The sequence below is a fragment of the Vanellus vanellus genome, assembly GCF_965231255.1.
Source record: "Vanellus vanellus genome assembly, chromosome: Z".
Lineage (NCBI taxonomy): Eukaryota > Metazoa > Chordata > Aves > Charadriiformes > Charadriidae > Vanellus > Vanellus vanellus.
This window is the reverse complement of record NC_138908.1, coordinates 18,370,895-18,395,451: the sequence shown is the minus strand read 5'-3', so window position 1 is coordinate 18,395,451 and position 24,557 is coordinate 18,370,895. Positions and strand designations below refer to the sequence as shown.

At 38.2% G+C, this 24,557-nt stretch overlaps 1 protein-coding gene across 1 annotated transcript in view; it reads left to right on the top strand.

Moving 5' to 3' along the window:
• The window catches only part of DTWD2 (DTW domain containing 2), a 95,453-nt gene that overhangs the window by 23,687 nt on the left and 47,209 nt on the right, over window positions 1–24,557 (top strand). The window contains exons 2-3 of the mRNA XM_082497940.1: window positions 4,425–4,515; window positions 12,837–12,931. Of these exons, the coding sequence (XP_082354066.1) occupies window positions 4,425–4,515; window positions 12,837–12,931 (186 nt within the window). The remainder of the gene's footprint in view (window positions 1–4,424; window positions 4,516–12,836; window positions 12,932–24,557) is intronic.

Sequence of the window (24,557 nt, the reverse complement as noted above, 5' to 3'; positions counted from 1 at the left end):
AAAGTTGTGGCAATTGCATCAGCTCACATACTGTGTAGCTATAGGGTGAGGGAAAGCAGAAACATAATATGCTCAGTAGATTGTTTTTAAGATGGCAGTAAGTCCTGTCAATTATGGAAGGCTGCCCCAAAGGAGCTGTAAGATTTTGCTCAGAGAAATGCAGGAGTACATACAGGCAGATTTTAGAGCTAAAATACAAAAAGTAAAAAATTACAGCTAGGTGATCTCAAGTGACTGCAATGGCATTGTATACATTCATTTGAAATCACACAGAATGACAGAGTGTAGAAGAATGGCCATACTAGAGCCTATCAAAGGTCCATTTGCACAGCATTCTGTCACCAGCCATGAACAGATGTAGTAATGAGTGTATGCCTATATCTAAAGTATAAAAGGTAACCATATGCTGGTACTTCTTTCTCCAACTGCCTTTAGCGCAGGGGACTTTGAGTTGGCTGTGGCTTTGTACCTTCATTGGTGGTGCGTCCATATCTGATGGATTTTTATTTTGCAAGTTTTTCCAGTTTCCCTTGAAACCATGTAAAGTTCTTATATCCACAGCAATGGTCAGGAGGGAGAGCTGTGGCCCTTGGCATAAGGAATTACTCCTTGTGTTTGTTTTTGACCTGGCTTCTCCAGCCTTTTTTTGCACTCAGAGTGCAAAATGGGGCTAAAACAGAGTTTATTTAGTGGCATAATAATGTTCCCTGTTTAATTCTTTTATTCTTTCCAAGTAACACTTAACATCTGATTTGCATTTTTGAGAACTGCCAGGCATTAAACTGCCATTTTCACAGAACTGTTTATCATAAGGTCTTACTCCTGAATGTCATACCGTATTAACCTCAGACCCTGGGGTTTTTTTCTGTATGTTGGGTTAGGATTGTTTCTTCCTAACTGCATCATTTTATGTTTATCTATGTTTAACTTAATCCACTCATTCTTTTAAGGTCCTTCTATAGCTGTAGTGGTTAAGGTGGAGGATACAAAATGTAATCTTAAAACCATTTTTAATTTGTGTTTGTCCTCTAACATAAAAGCAGCAAAAATAACATTTTTTTTTCTCAAATTTCATAAAATGTATGGGCTTGTGCCTTTAAACTTGCAATACAGCCTTGTAAAACTCCTGAATGTTGTTTTAATGCATGTGTGTAATGGACTTGTGTTGGTACAAAGCATGTATTAAAACATTAGTATAAAACAAACATATGGTAACTTTCTGGCTTTTCTCCAGACTTCTCAGGTGGGTTTTGACCTTGGAACCCTTGGTGTTTTGACCTAAACAGTAGGGAAATCTAATTTACTTGAAGCAGGCTTTCTGTTTGGGCAGGCATGTTTCTTTGAAAATACAGTCTGAGGCCTGACCTTGGCAATGTGTGTTGGAACATGACAATGTTGCCACAAGTGATAGTGGTGTAAAAACATCGGCTTCCTCTTTATTTTAATATTGCAAGCATTGTTTCTAGAACATGCGTTTGGCATGCTTAACCTCTTTATATCTTTCCCTAGAAACATCTACAAATGGTGAGCATAAAATTGTAACATTGTTATTCTTTCCTCTGGGTTTAAATCCTTGAATTACCTCCCTTTAGTTTTCTGTATATGGGTGTAAGAGTACACTCATTTGCATTCCCAGAACGGTGTCTGTTTTCAGAAGCCCTTTGGACATGTAACAAGGAAAGAGTTAGTTCTGAAGCAAGTGAGGACATTTATATTTGTAGGAAAATCATACAGAGATTTGAAAGGAGTTTCAGAATTAGCTCACTGTTTTCTAGGCTTCTGTGTATTCACTTTCAGAGTATGTCTGCCCAGAAACTAGTAATCACACTAAACCTGACACCACAGTACAGCACAGTCCACTGTCCAGATTCAGTTCTTCTGGAAGAACAGACTACATGTTATTCTTAATCTGAACATCTTTAATTTCGATCTGAATAACAGAAGGAAAGCTAAGAAGTCTGTGCATGTGTCTTTTGTATATGGAGTACTTTTGCAAGACACAGAATGTTTTTGGTTTTATTTGTTTGTTTGTTTTTTAATCCCACAAATATTACCAGTTACTTTGTCGTAAGTTTTTAAACCAGAAATGCTGTATTGAAAAACGGGTAAGAACCCACTGAATAGCTTTGATCTGTAGTGAGATTGTATGCAGGTGAATAATACTGTAAAAATTATCCTCCTTCAAATCCTAATCCCCACCCACAAACCTTTTCCTTAATATTCTGAATACTACAGTTCCTGCCTGGGGCAGATTGCTACTTTAATTTCAAATGGGAGAAAACTATTGATCATCATTAAATAAGTCCCCTGGTGCTGCCTGTACTCTTCTGTAACATCAGCTGCGTATGTAGGGCAAGATTGCAGCAGAATCTTTAAACAAAGAAAAAGACAAAAAGCGTTTTCTGCCTAGGTGGCCTTTCTCAGAGCAAGGGCAGCTCTTTTGGTGATGGAATAGAACTTCTCTTGTTCTGCAGTGCTTCTTATCTGACTGCTGTAGGTTGGTAGTGTCAGCTTCACATAGGAATAATGTTTTTCTTGTCTCGGCACAGTAACTGTTTGGTACCAAAGTGAAAGTACAGAAATAAGTCTTGTGCTCCCAGGGTGGGGTTGTAAAAGTATGTATTCAACATAATTAGGTACCTAACTGGGTGCTTAAAGTAAAGTAACGTACATACATGTGTAAGTAATTAAATTATATTGGAAAGTATTTTATTTGTCATGGTTTGTGCTCTGCTCCCTACAAATCAAATTATAGGTAGAGTTTATTCTGTAACTATTTGAAAATACTTCTTTTCTGGGTAATTTCCTTTTTCAGTTTGGGATTTGGAGTTGTTTTTTTTTTCTTTGTGACGTTAACAAAGCTTAAAAAACTACCTGTGAAAAATCCAAGGCAGTGTGGAAAATACACAAAGCATATAAAAAAGAGAGACTTGAAAATAAGCAAGTTAAATCTAGCTGACTTTGTTATAGTTAAACACCTTGAGGTCAGAAATCACCGGAAACTGTTTCCGTCTGCTTATAAAAGCTAGTGAGCAATGCAGCTCTTTGGATTGAAGTCACAAGCTAACTGTTTTGGAACAGCTTTGTGTAGTAGATTTTTGTGCCTTAATCTCTCTTCCATAGAAAATGCCACATTGGGGAGAACGATAACACTTTCTTTGTTAGTGAAGCCAGCCATTTAATAACAGGGAGAAACTAAGGAATCGCACTTTGTACAAAATTGAGTTTCCACTAAATCTGGTGATCAAAAAGAGGATGAGTAACTTAACAATCAGGTCACAGGCAACAAACAGCCTCCAGGGGTATTTGCTGCTTCCAGATTGTTAACAAAACTGTTTTCAGAAATTTCTATTTAAATTGGTTACACCTGAGAAAATTATGGAAAAAGGGCAGTGGTACAGCACTGGAGATTTTCTGAAATTAGACCCACCAGACCTGGAAGTGAGGTTGGTTTCAGTTCATTCACAGTGAAGGTCCCCGGAATAGCCCACTGAATGGGGAAATCAGTGAGTACTTAATTTAGGCTCAAAGCCCGTCCATTAATACAACAGAGTATGCCAAATTTATGCAGTATTTTTTAAGCTCAGAGAGCTGCATTTGCAGGGATGGTATGATTTTAAGTGGCGAATGCTGGTAATAGCTTCACTGTTAAGAAAATTCTTAATTTTTTCTGAGTTATTGAATAACATATGTGAGTAGATATAGTGACTTCTGTGTATGCAAATGCGTGTGTGTATGTGTGGTTTTGGTGTAACAACTTCAATTACGCTGTGTATAAATTCAAGCTTAACTCTTTGCTTCTGTTTATTCTTGGTCATTCAGTATATTAGTTTCATGCCAAGCAATATTTAATTTCATTTCTTTAGATACAATTCTCCTGCTAGTCATTTTAACAGCTATGTGGAGTATGGCAAAGAATTTTAAGATTTTTTATTTTCTTTTTTTCAGACTTAAATTAGAAGTTCCTGATAAGGATTTTTTGTTTTCATACTACATGTCTACTGCATATTTCAGCGTAGACAGAACTGTAGAAAATTAACCTAATCATAAACATAGCATGTCTGGGATTTTGTGCGTATATACTTCTAAAATTTTCTGTTGTAATTATTGTACTATAAATATTAGATCAATTATAAATATATATGCTTTTATAATATTTTATCAAATTGCTGAAACTCTACTAGGTATGAAAAGCAGTAACAGGCTTCTCTGATTGGGGTGTGGATACTAGTGAGTTGCTTCTCTTGAAGATGATGAAAGGATTTTTAGAGTGCTTTAATCCTAACCAGACCACAAGACAGGTCTGAACAGTGTTCTCAAAACTCTATTTCAGTGACAACCTTGCTGCTTTATTTTTTATTTATGCCATCTTTCATAAATTGCTGATTACTTTTATTGTTCTCTCACTCCTTTCTGTCATGTAGGCGTCCTCAGAAGGTGTGTTTATGTCCATTTCTGCCAATACATCCATTAAAGGTCTCCACCTGCTTGTATATAATTCAGCATCCAGCAGAGGTGAGTAAGGCTATGGTAATTGTTGGAGTTTGACTAGAATCTTAATTCAGCAAATCGTAGGCAAGAGGAAACATCTGCACTGTTAACATCACACAATTTTTCCTTTTAAACTTGATGACTGAAATGTCATTTCACCTGAGTTATTTTATCTTTTATTCAGTTCTTCTGAATTATTGTTTCTCCTGAAATTGCATCTTACTTCTGCAACTTCCGTGCATGTTAGACATCTTTTCTTATCTGAATTGTCCTGCTAGAATCTGAAGTTTACTTGCCTTGGTGCAAATTGCAAGAGTTGATCTTGACACGGTCTCTCACAGAGGTGCTCAGGGTTGATCCAGGGAGGAATGTATTTTGATTATAGCAGTGGTCTTTTATTCATGTTAGTGTTCTGTTAAAAATATGAATTAAGCAATTCGTCTTAGTGATGACCTTAGCTGTTTAGCCAATGAAAACCTATAGTTTAGATTCAGAACAGTATGTTTTGGTTTACCTAATAGGAGAATTTATGTTGACATTTCATTGTCTGTTAGCTATGGAGTATGGTGGTGGATCGTAAGGGTTTTAGAAGTTAGACTGTAGTTACAGAGATGCAGGTAGATGTTCTGTCTACAAATTAGACTATGAATTTCAGAAACCTGTGCTCTTCTACTCCAGCTGCTTACTGAGCATTATACAGTAGCTCAGTCAGCACGCAGAGGGTCTTTGCCCGAAGAAACTTAAGCAGGATGTAAAAAAGCAAGTTAGAGAAAAGTGTTTTCTCTCAGAGGAACAAAGCAGAAGCTGTGACATATTTAGTCTCTGAATGGGAAAGCTGTGATTTTTAATCATAATTAGATTATAAGAAGAATACTGTTTTGTGTTACTTCAAACAATTATTTCAAAAATACTTAGGTATTAAGTTATTATTAAGTTGCTTGCTGGAAAAAGAGGTTTAAAAATGTGCGAGAGAACTTTGATGTGACATTTGAATTGTGTTGAATTTCTTATTCTTGGTGGAAGGTATTAGAAATAAGTTTGCAGATTCTTTTTAGATTTCATACACTATTCCTGTGTCCTTCTGAAAGGCTATCTACATTTTTATTAAACAGCAATGACAACAACAATCAGTTACAAAGGGATGCAACTTTTGTATTAGTATATGTTACGTAATGATAATTCATGATCGTTTTGGAAGACCACTGTATTTGAAGGCAATCCATATGAAAGGAAAAACTTAACTATCTGACTATATGAGGACACTTGGCTTATCAGATCAGTCCAAACAAATGGTGGGAAGCTAAGAATACCTTACAGTGATATTTGAAAGTGTCTTAGATGGTTACAGGTGGTGCTTTTGACTCCAGAACAGCAGAGGCATACCTGACAAAAGATAAGTTTCCTTTGCTGTAGCTGCTCATACTCAAAATACAATCAGTCTTGAAGGCAGATAAGCCGTCTGGACTGTATCTGATCCTTCAGCCTGCCATTTCACTACAGATACACTCTCATAGTCTGTTTCAAAAGTATCTCATTTACCTAACCAGATAGTGAATGTCTTTCCCCATAGGCACATCAGTGCTGACTGTCATCCTCCATATGCTTCGTTATTTACTGGCTTTGGAAGTCTGCAGCACAGTGAAGTATGCCACCAACTATGGTCAAATGATGCTATTGAGACTTGTATTCAGGTGAAATAGTGAATAGTAGGAAGTCAGGAACAACATTTCCTGTGCTCTGATTAATGGGACTACGACTCTACATTCTTACTATCCAGAGGCCATGCTGCCAGATAGACCTGTGCAGGTATCAGGTACTGTGAAAGAGAGTGTCATGGCCACTAAACGAGTGACAGATGCTCTTTTTATCCTCTCTCTCCCTTCCCAGAACAGAGGGGAGAGAGAATAGGAGAGATACAGACTTATGGGTTGAAAAGAAACTAAACTACGTTAATGAAATATTAGTAATAAAAAGAAAAGATAATAATATTACTAAGAAAATAATGGAATATATACAGAACCGTATCAAGCTCCTAGGATGATGACCACATCACCAGCAGGCACTAGGAAAACCCTAGACTGGAGTCGGTGATGGACAGGAACTGGGTTCTGGATCTGGATGCAGGAACACACGGATCAAGGGCAGATGAACAGACAGAGTCCTCCTGGCATGCCGGCTGTTGAAGAAAGAGGGCTGATCCTTTGATCCCTCAGCTTTTATACTGAGCATGAGGCAGATGGGATGGAATATCCCGTTGGACAGTTTTGAGTCACCTGTCTTGTCTGCTCCTCCCTGCAGGTGGGACCCCTTTACACTTTTCCACTTCCGACACTCCAACAGGGCAAATAAAGTTAGCTGCCTTGGGTGTTACAGCAGTTAGTATAAGCAAGAGACTCTCTGCATGCCGTTCTTTGGCATCAACTATAAACATCAGAGCTTATCTGCTAGAAGCAGAGACTCACTCCCTGAAAAATGCACCATTAATTTCAGAGAGTGCAGTTAGTTATAGAGACTTAACTGAAAAGTAAAATTACTGAAAAGAGAATTGGTTCTGTTTTACCTCAAACCAGGACAGAGAGGAATCACTTATTGCAGAGCAGTGGATCCCAGGTGAGTTATCCTGCCATCCAGCTTCCATTTTGCGTAATAGGTCCATGAATTAATTAAATTTTTATTCGTGAAGGAATTAAAGGAGAATTCAGCATTCAATGTCAAGGGGTAAATACTTGTTTTCTGAATAATGTTAGTGTACCATTGTTCATAATAAGAGTAATTTAAAAATTAAGTATATAGAAACCCAGCATCTCAAACCTGGCACCGGGACTAGTGGAAAGGTGGAGTTATTTACCTAGCCTAATTTATTTTTCTTTTTGCATGTAGATAAAAATATACAAAAGTAAATAAAGTATTTTTTCTTTTTTCCCTTCTCACGCCTACTGTTATGAGTCTTATGTTGAGTCAGTGGCATCGCTAGGTATACAAACCCCTGTACACATTTGTCTTACTTTTGCCTTTTACCATCCTTGGAGAGATCTCCAACAGAGTGTAGGCCATTATGTGCTTTTCAAAACCTGAGTGACAGGTATAACTCAGGACAGAAACCTTAAAGCATAGCAGAAGGTATCTGTTTAGGTTGTTCTGCTTCCCTGCCTTCTTTACTTTATAAGTGTAAGAATTTTCAATGTTAAGCGACTGAGAAGAAAACTTAGATTGTGTGGATTTAATGAATTTATATATTGATCTAATGCCAGTAATTAGCTTTGACTTGCTCAATATGTCTTCTGTATAGTATTCCTTATTGAACAGTAAGAATCAAATATAAGGGCAAAATTTTTAATTGTCCTAACAATTCATAAACAAAAAAGGAGGAAATGTATATCTGCTGACTTTAATAAATATTTTTATTAGTTACAACTGTCCTGTGCATTATAGATGGGCAATGCTGTACCACTAATTCCCAGAAAAGAAAAAAACCAAACGAATGTGAAGTTAGGTTGTATTGGATCTGGCTGGAATGGAGTTCACTTTCGACACAGCATCCCTCATAGTGCTGTGCTTTGTATTTGTGGCTAGAACGATGTTAATAACACACCAGTGTTTGAGCTACTGCTGAGCAGTGCTCACGCAGCATCAGGACTGTCCTTCCACACCCCCTCCAAAGGCCAGTAAGCCTAGGGGTGGGCAAGAGATTGGGAGGGGACATAGCCAGGACAGCTGACCCAAACTAACCAAAGGGATATTCCGTACCATATGATGCAATAAAAGCTGGGGAGTAGGGGGCAGCATTTGTTATTAAGGCGTCTATCTTGCTGAGTAACTGCTACACTTGCTAAGGCCCTACTTCCCAGGAAGTGGCTGAACATCGCCTACTGGTGGGAAGTAGAGAGTAAAATCTTTTTGTTTTCCCTTGCTTCCACACACAGCCTTTGCTTTTCTTTGTTAAACTGCCTTTATCTCGACCCACGAGTTCATTTTCATCTTATTTTCTCCTCCCTGTCCTGCTGTGGAGGGGGAGTGATAGAGAGCGACTTGGTGGGCACCTGGAAGGCAACTAAAGCCACCTCACCATATAAATCCTCCAATCCTATTTCTATTCAAGAACTTCAGTGACCAAATAATGAATAAACAAAGAGTTGCAAATGACTATTAGAACACTGAGAAGAAAAAAGGAGAGCGTAACTGCTCACTTTCAAACTAGCAAATAGACAATAGCCGATACGTTAACAAATAGGTTGTATGTAGTCTAGTTAAATACAAGTGGGTTTTAATGAAGAAAATTATAAACAAATGAAACCTATTTTTGATGTTAGTTTGATTTAGCTGTTCTTAAGCTCCTGTTCTCAAACAATTGCTTTCAGTTTTTAATTTTATGTTATATCTTCCTGTAAACATGAATTGGTTTTTAGATTAGAAAATTCCATTTTTCCTGTTGGTAAGAGAATGTATTTATTTGATATGAAAGGTAATTCTAGAGTAATGATACGGCATTGGAGGGAACAGTTGAATGGCTTTCCCTTGACTGATGATAGCTCTTTTGGTTTTTGCTTATCAGAGACAAATAATTGATTTTCTTCCAGTTCCTTTATTGCCACTTCTTACATTCTTATGAAGAAGAAAGTCTTCTGACTAGTGAATTGGAGTGTTATTTAATTAGGATGAAATAAAGACCAATAATACTGTACCACCATTGATGGCTTATTCCGCTTTGCTGAGATAGAAGAAATCAATAGCAGTTTGAATGATATTTCTCCCTCCCCTTGATAGCACTTCACTCCTCAGGTACTTTCATCTTCATCTATCCCTAGGAGAGACATCATGCTGCTGCTGCCTTGCAAAGTGGTGGGCGATGTAGCAGGATAACTTATTCCTTTAGCTCCATATGTAGATCAGTAGATATGGATCAGAAAAAGCCAAATTAATAAAGATTTTAGGTAACAGTGATAAAAGTCTTCACAGAACTAATTTAACAGCAATTTGGTAGCAAGGCAGTGTGAGAGCTGTAGGCAGCTACACATTGATACTTGTGGAGATACCCAGAGAGAGCTAATCAAGGCATTACATGTTCACAAATACTGCATTGTTGATATGCAGCTTATAAATCAAAAGACGGACCCCCCCCCCCCCCCCCCCCCCCGGGTTTTCATTAATTAATCCTGTGGTTTAGGGACTGATCTTTGGATTTTCATTGTCTGAATCATGAGACATTCAGGTTGAGAATATTGTAAGAACTAATTTCTCACTGGGTTTAGGGCTTTCATAATCCTCACCTGACTTCTAGTGTTTTGCCTTCTGCTAGATTCAGCTAATAACCTTTGTGCCTTTTGTGATAAATAAATAAACTGAAACTTTCATTCAGGTTCTGGTGTTGGCTTTCTGTGTTCATTAAATGCAAGATAAACCTATGTTCCCTCTTCTTGATGGGAAAACAAAAATTGGCATTGTATATATTCAAGTTCAGTTTCAATAATTCTTGTCTAGACAAAAATGAGTGTGCTCCCAGCTGTGTTAAATAAAGGATAGAAACAAATTGCTGTGTTTGATAAGTAGATGATTTGCTTCAGCTGGCTGTGCTTCCCCCGTCCTCCACTTTCTGAAGCCTTGTTCTAGCCCAGCTCTCTTTAATGCTCTTTGAGATCTGAAGAGCCCCTTCTCCCCACCCAGGCATGGCAGTCACCTTCCTCATCTGTGGCACAAAGATGTAGGCAGATACCTGGTCAACACAGCCTGAATGGCACGAGATGGAGTACTCATGGCAGTGTTGGTACTGTTGTCCTGGTTACTCTCACAGCAGAGTGGAGATGTTTGTATTTCACACTGTGTGTTCTGATACACCCAGTCCTTTTATTTTTAGCACCTGTTTGTGGAAATCAAGCCCTTCCCTCATTTTCCATTATAGAAACATTAGCTGCCCAGCTAATGCTGGGTTTTGCCTACTGTTTATTATTCTGTGAAGTTTTATTGTTGTTTTTGATACTGAAAGCCTAGTTCAGATTTATGCTGATGATCATACGTTAGTTAAGACTAAGTTTAATATTGTCAATCAAAACAATATGATCAGAATGCTCAAAAAAAGGTATTTTTTCTTGTAGATCTTTTTTTTTCCTGTTATCTGGTAAGATCTTTTCTGTGTCTGCAGTCATAAAATCATAGAATTGCTGAGGTTGGAAAGGACCTTTAAGATCATCAAGTCCAACGATTAGCCTACCCTGACAAAACCATTTCTAAACCATGTCCCTAAGTACCACATCTACCCTTTTTTTAAACACCTCCAGGGATGGCAAATCCACCACCTTCCTGGGCAGCCTATTCCAATGTTTAATAACCCTTTCAGTGAAAAAATGTTTCCTAATATCCAAACTAAACCTTCCCTGACAAAACTTGAATCCATTTCCTTTTGTCCTGTCACTTGTCACCAGGGAGAAGAGGTCAGCCCCCACCTCTCTACAACCTCCTTTCAGGTAGTTGTAGAGAGTGATAAGGTCTCCCCACAGCCTCCTCTTCTCGAGGCTAAACAACCCCAGTTCCCTCAGTCGTTCCTCATCAGACTTGTCCTCCAGACCCCTCACCAGCTTTGTAGCCCTTCTCTGGACACGCTTCAACACCTCAATGTCCTTCTTGTAGTGAGGGGCCCAAAACTGAGCACAGTACTTGAGGTGGGGCCTCACCAGTGCTGAGTACAGGGGGATGATCACTTCCCTAGTCCTGCTGGCCACACTATTCCTGATACAGGCCAGGATGCCGTTGGCCTTCTTGGCCACCTGGCCACACCTGGGCTCATATTCAGCTGGCCGTCCACCAACACCCCCAGTTCCTTTTCTTCCGGGCAGCTTTCCAGCCCCTCCACCCCAATCCTGTGGCGCTGCATGGGGTTGTTGTGACCCAAGTGCAGGACCCGGCACTTGGCCTTCTTGAACCTCATACCATTGGCCTTCGCCCATTGGTCCAGTCTGTCCAGATCCCTCTGTAGAGAGATCCTACCCTCAAGCAGATCCACACACCCACCTAGCTTAGTGTCCTCTGTGAACTTACTGAGGGTGCATTCGATCCCCTCATCCAGATCATTGATAAAGATATTAAAGAGAACAGTCCCCAGCACCAAGCCCTGGTGAACACCACTCATGACTGGACACCAACTGGATTTAACTCCGTTCACCACCACTCTCTGGGCACAGCCATCCAGCCAGTTTTTTGCCCAGCAAAGAGTACACCTGTCCAGGCCATGAGCAGCCAGTTTCTCTAGGAGAATGCTGTGGGAAATGGTGTAAAAAACTTTGCTAAAATCCAAGTGGATAACATCCCCAGCTTTTCCCTCATCCACTAAGCTGTTCACCTTGTCATAGAAGGAGATCAGGTTTGTAAGGCATGACCTGCCTTTCACAAACTCATGCTGACTGGGCCTGATCACCCTGTTCTCCTGCATGTGCCGTGTAATGGCACTGAGGATGATCTGTTCCATGACCTTCCCAGGCACCGATGTCAGACTGACTGGCCTGTAGTTCCCTGGATCCTCCTTCCGGCCCTTCTTGTGGATGGGTGTTACATTTGCCAACCTCCAGTCAGGTGGGACCGCCCCGGTTATCCAGGACTCTTCATAGATGATGCAAAGTGGCCTGGTGAGCACTTCCGCCAGCTCCTTCAGTACCTTTGGGTGGATCCCATCTGGCTCCATAGATTTATGTACCTCCAGGTGCTGAAGCAGGTCCCTCACCATTTCCCCTTGAATTACAGGGGCTTCATTCTGCTCCCCATCCCTGTCTTCTAGCTCAGGGGTCTGGATACTCAGGGAACAACTGGTCCTACTGCTGAAGACTGAGGCAAAGACAGCATTAAGTACCTCAGCCTTTTGCTCATCCTTGGTCACTATGTTACCGGCCCCGTCTACTAGAGGACAGAGGTTATCCTTAGTCCTCTTTTTATTGCTAATATATTTATAGAAACTTTTTTTGTTGTCCTTGACAACAGAAGCCAGGTTTAGTTCTAGCTGGGCTTTGGCCCTCCTAAATTTTTCCCTACGTAGCCTCACTACCTCCTTGTAGTCCTCGTGAGTGGCCTGCCTTTCCTTCCAAAGGCCATAAATCCTCTTTTTCTCCCTAAGTTGCAACCCTAGCTCCCTGTTCAGCCAGGCTGGTCTTTTTCCCTGATGGCTTGTCTTTTGGTACATGGGGACAGCATGCTCCTGTGCCTTTAAGACTTCCTTCTTGAAAAACATCCAGGCTTCCCGGACTCCTTTGCCCTTCAGGACTGCCTGCCAAGGGACTTTGTCAAAAGAACTTGAAAGTAAATGGAAACACAATTCGTAGGAGGCTTTCTTGATTTTATTCAAAAGTAACTTTTCTTTTTTACAGGAAAGTCGAGTGTTAAGGACGGTACCTTTGCTAGCAGCTTGTCTCCCTCCAGACAAATGTAAAATTTTGGTTGGTCGACGTTTTAGTGAAGACAGGTGAGTGGGATTGCCTATGCATTTTCTGGTCATCTGTAAATTATGGAGATGTTTTTTTTCAGTGTCTTTATTAATAGCCAACAGTGTTCTTGATTTTTATTTCAAATGTGCGCATTCACTTTTGATGTAAGCTTTTGATTTCCAGCAACGATAAATTATGTATAATGGCCAGAAACACTTGATATGTCTTCCGCTAGGTTATAACTTTTACTGTCTCAATTTTGTGCTCTTGGAAAGTTCAGGTGGTTACTCTGCAGTTCTTAGCTTTTTGTTCTTACCTGGTGCTAGGTTTTTTGTACTATTCTCCATGGTTCTTTTCATATTTCTTTTGTCTGACAAACCATTTGGCATTACTGAAATATAAGTAATAGTTTCTACTTGAGTGTGGAAGATTGTACTTGAGAAGGGAGTCCAGTGGTGAAAAACTCTTAGAGAATATATTTTTTCAAATCCCTTCCTCTTTCTCTTAAAATTAATTATAAGAAAGCATAGCTTTCAGGGTTTTTTTAATTCTTTTTTTTTATTATTCTGAGACCGTGGACAATATTGGCCTCCCACATAATATCTTTAATCTTCATTAGATGAAGCTAAGTCTTAGAAACCAGTTCTTGGTGCAAATGCCAATGAAACTTTATTACATACATCTTCAATAAAAGCAAATAAAAATCATGAATACTGATGAAGAAAATTAATTCTAAAATGGAGTTTAATCTTCAGAGAAAACTTTTTGTAGTGTTCAGTGAACAAAAATGTCAGAAGGTGATTCAGGATGGTGCTCCCACACCTTTGTGCTGCCTGTATAGTAACTAAAGCACATTAGAAATACATTGCTTTTCTATTAGTCATCTATGATAATAACTATAATAATTATGTAAGAAGCTCCAGGCTACAGGGAAATTGTACTGTCTTCCTGTTAAACCTGAAAATGAAGCAACTTTTCATACTGATGTGCACAGGGTAGAACACTGTCAATACAGTCTGCTTCTAGTAAATCTCCTTAGAATTTTTTTAGAAGTGATGATTACACTATTAATCCTTCTTCAAGATTGAATCCAGAGATATTTCTCTAACCTAAAGGATCCTCTTTAGGTCAAAACCAGTTGTGGAACATCTCAGCCTCAAAATAGCTTAAATAGATTCATAATTACCTAGTTCCTATGAGGGTTTTTTTGCCATAAAACATACTGGAGGAAGTGAAAGAAATGAAAGTTTCCCTTAGGTTAATATGAATTTTGGTGATCTGACTTACATGGATGCAGGGCTGAAAGTAATTAGGTAGCAGTAGTCTTATTTCCACTCTAAGTACCTACAGTATGCCTACTGTACTGTAGATTTAAGTGAGACTGCAGAAATCAGGAGCACTGAGTCATGGAGTTCATTCCCGCCTTCCTGGGAGGATGAAGGATGAGAAGGGGAGAAAAGTTACTTTCCAGTTTTGCAAAGTGTTATTTCTACACAGTTTGTTGTTTTGTTGATTTTTTTTTTTTTTTTTTTTTTTCCTAGCTATATATGCATCCTGCCAATGCTTTAATTCATATTCCTTACTTGTAACTAGCACTTGGTACTTTAGTAGCTAGTTAGAGGATCATATCAGCGTTATTTGGGACTTCTAGCATCATTTCAGGCCATAAACTGGGTAGATGGGTTCAGAGAGCTCACATTAGTCATCTGGACTGACTTAAGTTCCTTCCCTGTTGTGGTATGTTCTAGGAACAGGCATCCGCAGGCAGGGGTGGAAACATACCAGTGTTACTGTGGATGGGGAGGGCTGTACTGGTCTCTGCCCTCCTCTTAGGGTGAGAATCTCTGCTAATGGGACTTTTAAAGCCTCATAAATTGCAGTTGTTCAGCTCATGTTTTATGGCATATTAAACTAAACAAGGGCTTGTTTTTTTTCTGCTTTTCTTAAAAGCCATGCTGTCTGTAAGCAATTTGGTAGCTGCTGTACCAGCAACTTAATCAACCTTGCCCCATGAGAGAGGAAGACTTCTGCCTTTGTTACTTTGAAGAAAAAAATTGTTAAAAGAATGCTTGTTGATACATTTAATAAGTATCATTGTTTTGAAGCACATTAAGGCCATACCATTTCTTTTTTTGAAGTTGTGTGGTGATATTATTTATGTCCTTTGCAGCTTCCACCAGAAGTGAATGGTTTGGAAGGGAATAGAAACAGAATAACTCTAAATCTGTGCTTGCACTGAGCTTGCATGTGAACAGTGCCCGCAGATGGAGGAGTAATATGGTGCACATGTTCTTTGTCTGCGTACATACAGAAGCCTTACAATGCATCAGACCTCAAAAGTGATGTCCTTGATGGCTGCCCATACATTTGCAAATTATCAGTATAGAATGGTAGTGGGTGTATTTGTGTTATCACAGGATTCAGCAGCTCTTGGCAACAGCTCTGAAAACTTTGGACACTTCAAGGTAGCCTTTTGGAGTATAAATAATTGTCATTATGGATTTGAGTGAAAATTAAGGCAAATACAGCAGCTGTTTTGCGTTTTGTTTTGTTTTGTTTTGTTTTGTTTTTTAAAGTCTCTAATACTACAGCTTTCTTTAGCAATGGCATACCAACCAGCAAACTAATAGTTGTTAATCTGTAGCTGTTGGAAGATGTCTGCTTTGAGGTGAGAACAAACATCCCGTCTGATCTGGGTAGCTCTTTCAGTCTTCAGTGCCATTCTCTTGAAAGGGAAGGCAGGTTTGTTACCCAAGTGTTAGTAGGTTATTGTTCCTCATTTATCCTAGCACTACAAAATTACATTTTTCCTATGCTTTGTAATCAGCATCCACAACTAACGAGGAGCACAGAGGGATTTCATAAGGAGCTCCACATAGAATTTGGTATTAGAGAGTAACTGGAATGACTTGAAAGCTTAACATTTAGGCCTCTGATGTTTATGACAGTAAGACTGAAAATCAGGACTTATTTATTCTTTTAACTTAAGCTTAGGTGAAAGAGTAAACATAAAGCACATCTTTTTAGCATTTCCTCTGCCCACTTCCACAAAAGGTGGGTCACCTTTTCTTGTGGTAGAAAAATGATACACAATTTATGTAGATTAGATTTACCTTATTCTTGATTGACTTATCTTGCAGAAAAGCTAAAGAACCAACTTTCAGAAGTCTTTCCAGAAGTAAACAGCTAGTCAAACCTTTTTGAAGTTGCGATCTTCAACATATAATTGACACAGTAATGGTAGAGATGAGAAGTGATTAATCCAATTGTTTTTAAGTGGTAATTTCTAAGTTTTCCCAGTCTTGTCCATTCTTCTTGCAATCTGGCATTTTAATTCTACTGAAACTACATAATGTTTGCATGGTGACTTGACTCATCAGATGGCATTTCTGAATTAAAAGATGAGTTCTGTTTTTCCCCAAGTACTCAAAAACTTCAACTTCTGACTTTTTTATTGGTTACATTATTATCAGATATTAGGGTTAATCTTTGATGTGCTAAAATGATCAAGCTAAAAGTGAACAGTCTGGCAGGAATACTTACTGAACAGTGGTGTTTGTAAAAATAGCACTTTTGTGAATTGTTAATATTTTCCGTTCAATTCTTTTTATAGATTTACAATGAACTGAGTATCATAGTAGTATGGCAGGCAGGGGGGTGGGTGGGTGAGGTTAGCATCACTACCAGATTGCAGCCTGAATTTTATGTAAAAGTGTAAAATAATTCTTTGTGAATCTGACATACCTTGTTAGTATAGATGGTGAGCCTGTTAAATATAGGTGCCTTTTAGACATCGTCTAGAAGGACAGCCTATGCAAGCAGAGGACTCAAATCACTGGTACTGAAATTTTCAAAATTTTTATGCAAAGCAAGCTTCTGTACTTGCACGGGGTAAGGCCAATTCCATGGTAACTGGAGTTTTCACTTCTGACTTTGTGAAGTGACCACATATCATCTTGCAGACACTAAAAAACTGATAACGAATAGCCAGACCTACCAAAAGGGTGTAGTGGGACTCTGGTTAATTTCTAAATTGGCAGTAATTTCAGATATTTCTATTCATTTCTGTTACAAGGCTGTTGTTTTTGTGGTGTTGTTACTGCAAAACAGGAGTATATAGAATAATTATAACTTTTACAAAATATGTTTTACCAGTAAATTTGACTAAAGACTCTTCTAACAGCCTGTACCTTAGATTTTTGAATGTTCTAGAAAGGAGTATGCAAAAGTTTATATTGATATCTCAGAATATTTTTATCCTGTATTCATGAAAAAAAATAATTTTTAACAGTTTGTAATAATTGTAATGTGTGTAACTTTTTAGTGTTCCTAATGAAGGTCATTAAAATGTTTGTATGCATTTTTTTACCCTTGTATCCATTTTATTTTGTTCCTGTCTCGGTTAAAACCACTGCTCTTCTCATGACTGTAGTTGCTGTTTGCTTTATGTCTTCTTTTTTTAATAGTATTTCTTTGTACTGACAACTCATGCCATTCATAATGTTCCTTGTCAGCATTCCCATGTCTGTAACTTATCCATAATTTCCTTTCCATTTTCCCCTGCCTTCTTTGGTATGTTCATGTTAGAAAATACAGATGTCTTTTGTCTGTTTTTCTATTCTTTTCCAAGTCTTCTAGCAGCACAAATCCAGATAGCATTTCCTAATTTTTTCCATCTTGTAGTATTATTTCATCCGATTATTTTAAAAATCCCTAATTGTTTTCATTAGCTACCACCTATCCAAGCCCTTCACGTTTGACTTAAGATTTCTATGCCAGTCTTAGTTGATGGTATCTGAAATTCTCTAGCACTAGTTAGGTGTCGCGGTTTAGGCCAAAATCCACTACTGGGGACCCGAGGGACCCCAGATGGGACTGACAGATGCTCCCCTCTACACCTCTTCAAAGAGAGAGGCAGAGGAGGAAAAAGAGACTTATGAGTTTAGAAGGAACTAAACTACTTTAATGAAATATTAATAATAAAATAAAAAGAAATAATGAAAAATATACAAAACCTTATCAAGCTCCCGAGATGACAATCACGTCAGCGGCTGGCACTGGGGCAGTCCCAGGCTGGACTCAGTGATGGACGGGAACTGGATTCCGGATCTGGATTCAGGATCGGGATCACAAGCAGATGAACAGAGTCCTCCTCAGACGTTGGCCATTGAAGGAAGAGCCCGTGACCCTTTGATCCCTCAGCTTTTATACTGAACATGAGGCAGATGGGATGGAATACCCTGTTGGTGAGTTTTGGGTCACCTGTCCTGTCCGCTCCTCCCTGCAGGTGGGACCCCACTATGCTTTTCCACTTCCGACCCTCCAACGGGGCAAATAACAAAGTTGGTCGGCCTTGGGGGTTATAGCAATAAGTGTAAGCAGGAGCCTCTCTGCATACCATGCCTGGGCATCAGCTATAAACAATTGGCCTTATCACTCTGAGAGAGTGAACACTGTCTGCACAACATGCAGTTAATTTCAGTAGTTAGAAGAGGCCCAGCTAAGAAGCGAAGTTACTGAACAAAATTGGTTCTGTTTTACCTCAAACCAGGACATTAGGATAACTTCTGCTTCATAGTTCTTGATCAAAATCTATATTGAATCACTGTCTCTGGTTCAGTGCTTCTGCTTATCAAAGGCATATATAGTTCTTCAAACATAATGTTCTTTTAGATTTCTAAATACTTCCACGTTCCTCTCAGTAATTTCCGGCAGCTTCCTCTTTCTGCTTGTTCTGAGTCGTCTGGTGTTTTCCAGTTTATCACTGTTCATTGCTGAGATTATCAGCCCCAAAGCTGCTTCCTGTTCTCCATTGGTACTACTGACATTCCTTTCCATGACAGGACTTACTTTCTGCGCTCACCTTATTCTCTCCTTCTTCGGTTCCGCTATCTTTGTGGCTAAGCAATTCTAAATTTCCATCTAAGTTAATCCAGTGTATTTTGCAACCTACATTGCCACCATCAAGACTTAATTTCTTGAAACTTGCAGATCTTCCTGCAACTCTTTTGCTGTCTTTCCTCAGTACTGATGATTTTTCTAGGATAATATTGACAGAATGCAGTACTGTGGGGTCTGTTCTTGCCTTGTTGGTTTTCCTTCTGCTCTGCACTGGCAAAAGAAGATATTTTTCTCATCCCTTCCTTTCTTGTAGCTTGAGTATTTCAGCTAGTGACACTTTATCTTCTGATTTCTCTTGGCCCAGAGTCTCATCTCCTCTATTACCCATCTTTCAAAACTTTGTTTTAATCTTGGCATATCTTCTACGTTTTGATATTCTTGTACTATTTAGTTTCTGTCCCTCTATCATTTTGGCTTCAGAATGCTGTTCTCTGGTTCAGTTTTGTGTATCGGTTTCATAGAGGCCTACTTCTTTTCTCTGCATTTGATTTGTACTGATTATATACAGACATGTGGTCATACCTTTTGCAAATGGTAAAAACTTGCAAATCTATGTTCTTTTGGAATAGAAAGAAACATCCTAATTCTTTGATGTATTCTGGTGACTATTAAGATTAAGCTTACAATTCTTGTCTTGGCTTTCATCTGTTTCAGATGTTATAGCGTGCTTTTCTTTGGCCTTGATAAACGTAACAGTCTTTTCCCATGGAGGTCCATCTGAAATCTTGTTGAACAATTGTTTTCTCAGCCTATTGAACTGCTTTGTCCTGATTGTTTGACAAGTCAGAATGATATTTCTTCTTGTCATACTGAAAATAAGTATGTCATTTTTTGAGCTTTTCTTTGCCTGGTGTCCTGTCATCCCACTCTTGAAATGTCTACTTTTACCTCCTGTTACTCAAAGATGACTGTTTCTTTTTGATTGTTGAATTTGTTCCATGTGGCTGTTCAGGCTTGGTTGATTGTCCTGGAAACACTTGTAGAGGTAATTAGTCTCTGTTTTATCTGTCTGAAAAACTCAATTTAATGTAAATTTGAATATGTGCATGCAGATTCATGTCAGGATCCCGATATACTGAAAATACTTGAGACTTGTGCTCCCCATTATTCTTATTATAGGTTTCTTATTCCTTTACTTGATCTATTTTACATCTAGTTTCTTAAATACTTGATAGGGACTAGATACTTTTGTTATGTTTTGTTTTACAGTTCCTCGGTGAACTGATGTCTGGACTCAAAAAGTTAGGGTCTTCAGTGCTTGAATAATGCAAATTAATGCATTAGAATTTGTGCATGCAACTTGCATATGCAGTTGTAGTATTAATTAGGTATTTTTTATGCTAAGGTACAGAGTATTATTTTTACTATATCACATGTTTGAGGCTTTCTAAGCCCATTAGTGTGTGATTACATCACAGGAACAGACATAGCCTAAATCTAGTTTGGTCATAGAATCATAGAATCATAGAATTGCTGAAGTTGAAAGGGACCTTTAAGATCATCCAGTCCAACCATTAACCTACCCTGACAAAACCATTTCTAAATCATGTCCCTAAGAACCACATCTACCCTTTTTTTAGACACCTCCAAGGATGGTGAATCCATCACCTCCCTGGGCAGCCTATTCCAATGTTTAATAACCCTTTCAGTGAAAAATTTGTTCCTAATATCTAATCTAAACCTTGTCTGACATAACTTGAACCCATTTCCCATTTCATGATCATGTTGGCATGGGAACACTGAATGTCTGTCCTTTTCTTCTTCCTTTTACTCCACCAGCTAAATTTGTGCTTTTAAAGAGAACTGTTTAAAAATGAATGGTATTCAAACTATGACACTTCGGAAATATTTCACTGAACTTTTTGTTAAATGCCCTGTGAGAGAGGGCTGACTTACACTTTCCGTCTAGATCTGACTTTGGACATTGCCAGCATTAAGTTTAAGTGTATGCAACCCCTTTTGGCAGAGCCTGTTTCTTGTTACGTTTGCACTGAGAGTACTCCAGGAAAGAAAGTTTACTGAACTCCCCATGGATTATGAAGGTTGCATAGAAGCAATGTTTAAGGTGATAAATGGGAACCAAGATGCTCATTTGGTCAAGATACTGGCACACTTGAAAGAAAGATCAAATCCAAAAGGCCACCCAGTGAAATATATTCAACAACAAGTTTGTTTTATATGATCTAAAATTCAAGCCCTGCACTAAAAATGAAATCTTATTGTTGGTACACAAGATACACTGAGCAAGGGCAACTAAAAAATTACAAAGTGCAGGGGGAGAAAGAGGGGTAGCTAGGGCATCTGTTGTCTCAATTTTCTAGGTAATTATTCTTTCCTGAATACAGACTTAAGGTGTAGTTTATATAGCTGGCCATACAATGTGCAGTATGGTTTTCAATGTGCAGTTACAGAGGCATTTACATTTGAAGGATGTCTATTAAGATACTCTTTGTAAAGAGTTGATACTTAAAAAAAGGCAATTGGGGGGCAGGGAAAAGTGTACTAATGTCTTTTCCTAGCATTGTTGATAGGACCCTATCTAACAATTGCAGTACATTCTTTGAGCAGTAGTTTTGCTATTCACTATGGAAATATTAGGGGAAATAAAAATATAGTCTCATATTAATCAATAAAATATAACTTATGGGATTCATGTTCTTGTTAGGCTGCTAGTAAACTTTTTGCAGGCAATTGTTTTTGAATAATACCATTTGTTCTGCTCAACAAGAATTTCTAGCATATATCGAACAGAGATAATATCTGTCACCATGTCAAAAATTTGAATTACTGTAATTTGATATCATAGGTATATAAACAGCCTTGTCACTATTGCTTTTAAGTTTCATTGTATACTTTGTGACAGTTTGGGAGGAGTGGTTTTGCCTTTTTTTTTCCTGAAAAGGTAATCTCATTCTCAAACCTTCCCTCTTTGCAGATATTCACACTTCTGTAGTTTGCTAATTCTATGCACTCTGATAAAATTATATACGGTAATGAATCAGGAAAACAGATGCAAATATCTCTGCATCCATCACCCTGTTACTTAGGACAGTGAGGAGGCAATTACAAGTTTATTTGCATATATCTCTGAAATCAAGCTACACAAATCTCCAATACATTCTGTACAGTATAGTTGCCAGCTATAGTTCAATAGTTTAGATCAGAAATTAATTCAGGCACTTGGGAAAATTTGTTATATCAACCAGTTTTGAACAATTTATTTCTGTTAATTTTATAAAGCTGTTTGTGGTAATTACATACTGTGAGTATGGCACTTCTCTAGTGCTTGTTCACAAATAAAAATATTCTTACTGGATCAAATAGCAACTGATCGAGTCTTACTACTTCCCAAATAATTTAAAACTATTTACAGGATATGGTTCTTTATTCAGGTAACTTTCTTGTAAGTTTTTTTTCATGTGCTTCAGTGGTATTATGTTTATTGAACTAAATTTGCACCTTTTTACTCCGTATCTCGATCAACCATGTGTAGATGCAGCCAGAGATCAGTCTGTTACAGCTTTTGTTGGTTGTGAAATTAATGCTGACTGACCGAACGTGTGCTCATTTACATCTGAAAGTGTACTTTACCATATCAAATTCCAGATTCCTCAATATAATTAGGATAACATTTTCTCTGGGTAGCCTTTCTTTCAGTATTGCAATTTTCACCTTTGTGCTCAGTCTATAGCAGTTCCTCTCTCTTTTTCCTTTAGCGTGGGTCCTCTCCACTGGCTGCAGCTCCCTTCAGGGCGTATCCACAGGGAAGACACCTGCAGCTCCTTCCTTTTTTTTTTTTTTTCTTCTTTCCAAATGCACACTGTTGCTTTGTGCAGGGAAAGAACTGTGCAAGTGAATGTAGTGAGCATCAGCTGCTGTTCAGCAGGTGCTGTGTGAGAATAATGAGGTGGTCTGGATTTGCCTTAGCAGGATGGTGCCTCTGGGCTCATCTCCAGCAACAGTTTAGTGAACTAGTGCCAAAATTTGCACAGAACTTTCTTCTTTCTTCACACTGAGTAAAAAGTAGAAGTTTTCTGGCACTAGTAATTTTTTTCCTTTGTTTCACTAGGAAATCATTTGTTGTGAATACTTCGTTTTAATAGTGCAATTAATTGCATTAGCCCAAGCTACCGATAAGAAACGGGTGCATTACTTTCTTGAAGCAAAACTCGCAACTTTTTTGGACCAACAGTAGTGGATGTCATATATTTTAAAGGGATGCAGCATTTCTAAATATACTAATTGCTGCTGCCATTTCAAATATGTGCTTTATTTCCTGGTCTTTCATTTCTAACTTGCTTGGGTAATTTTGCTGTATTTAAAATTTTTGTTATGAAGTCTTTTCTCTGTACAATTCTCTGCTTTGTTTTCTTGTTACACCTTGAGCTAGAATTAAATATGCTATGACTTTTTCCTACTATTCTGGGACTGTAGCTTTAGAAATTCTTTTCCCTCCCCCCCGCCTTCTGTTTGGGCTTAGGGTATGTTTGGAGAATTTTTTCTTTTCTATGAGGAGTGGAAGATTATTGTTTGTCTCTGTTGGTGACACTTAAAGAATTCTTCATCAGTTTCCTGGCTTCTATTTCAATTTTGTGCCCCTTTTTTTCAAAACAAGCACTTTGAAGAAGTACTGGCTTTTAGAATACATGCGGTTAACGTCCTAAATTATATCAAGAAAGTATAATGCGATACAGATATTCTGCAATGCAGAAAACAAATTTTTCAGTGAAGTTTTACAGACTTGGCGGGGGGGGGAGGAATCTTTTTATTGAAATAAAAGTTTTAAGATGTTTAGAGATGTTAATGGGTGACTAGCTTGTGTTACATAAAAGGCATCGTAAGACTCAGTAATAAGATCTATAAAAGTCTATTAGAATTACTGCAGTTTTTCTGGCTTCCTTTCTGTATGAGTCCTACATGCTGCTTGAGAGAGGATTAGACTACCTAGCCTGGGTGTATTTGTTATGTAGAGGAGAAGTGGTTTAGCCTATGATTATGGCTTCTAGGTATTACTAAGTACTGCTGCCTAAGTTTCTCTGCTGTTAATTGCTTAAAAAAGCTGGGTATAACTTAACCAAATGATTGTTAATGCTCTTCTGTAGAAAGAATATTATTTTTTTTTGTAATAAAACTCTAAGTTGGTTTTCTTACTTTTTTCCATGATGCTAGATAAGCCATGAAATTTTTTTGGTAAGTTGTTTGAGCAGTAGGTAGGAAGAGGTTACTGGATGCAGTGTAAAGGGGAAAAAGTCTCCTTCAGTAGAATGTGAAGATGTGTGTTTTAGTGCATAAGAATCTGTTGGGTTTGGATTTTTGTTATTTTTTTTTAAATACTCTTTTTTTTGGCAGGGGGAGAGGTTTGTAATAAACCCTTTTCATTGAGAAAGTTATTAAATATTTGAGGGAATTAGTATTGAGGTACACTAACAAAGCAAAAACTTGCCAAGATAATGGCTCTGCTTTTAATTTCTTGACGGGACTGTACTGTTGGCTGCGATTGCATTCATTTTCAAAACTAATCTGCTCATGTTACAAATATGACTCTTGGCATATTCGTTAGCAGCGTCAGGTTTTTAAATGTTGAGATCAGTTGAAAACCATTTTTCTAGAAAAAACTGTTAGTAGTCTAGTAGTACAGACAGGAAGTAGTTTTCCTTTTATTACTAGCATGTGTTCTTTTTTTGTTTTAATTTAAGCACAGTACATGAGAAAGGAGAAGTAAACTGAAATTGGAATAAGAGAAGACACAATAAAAACAACCCA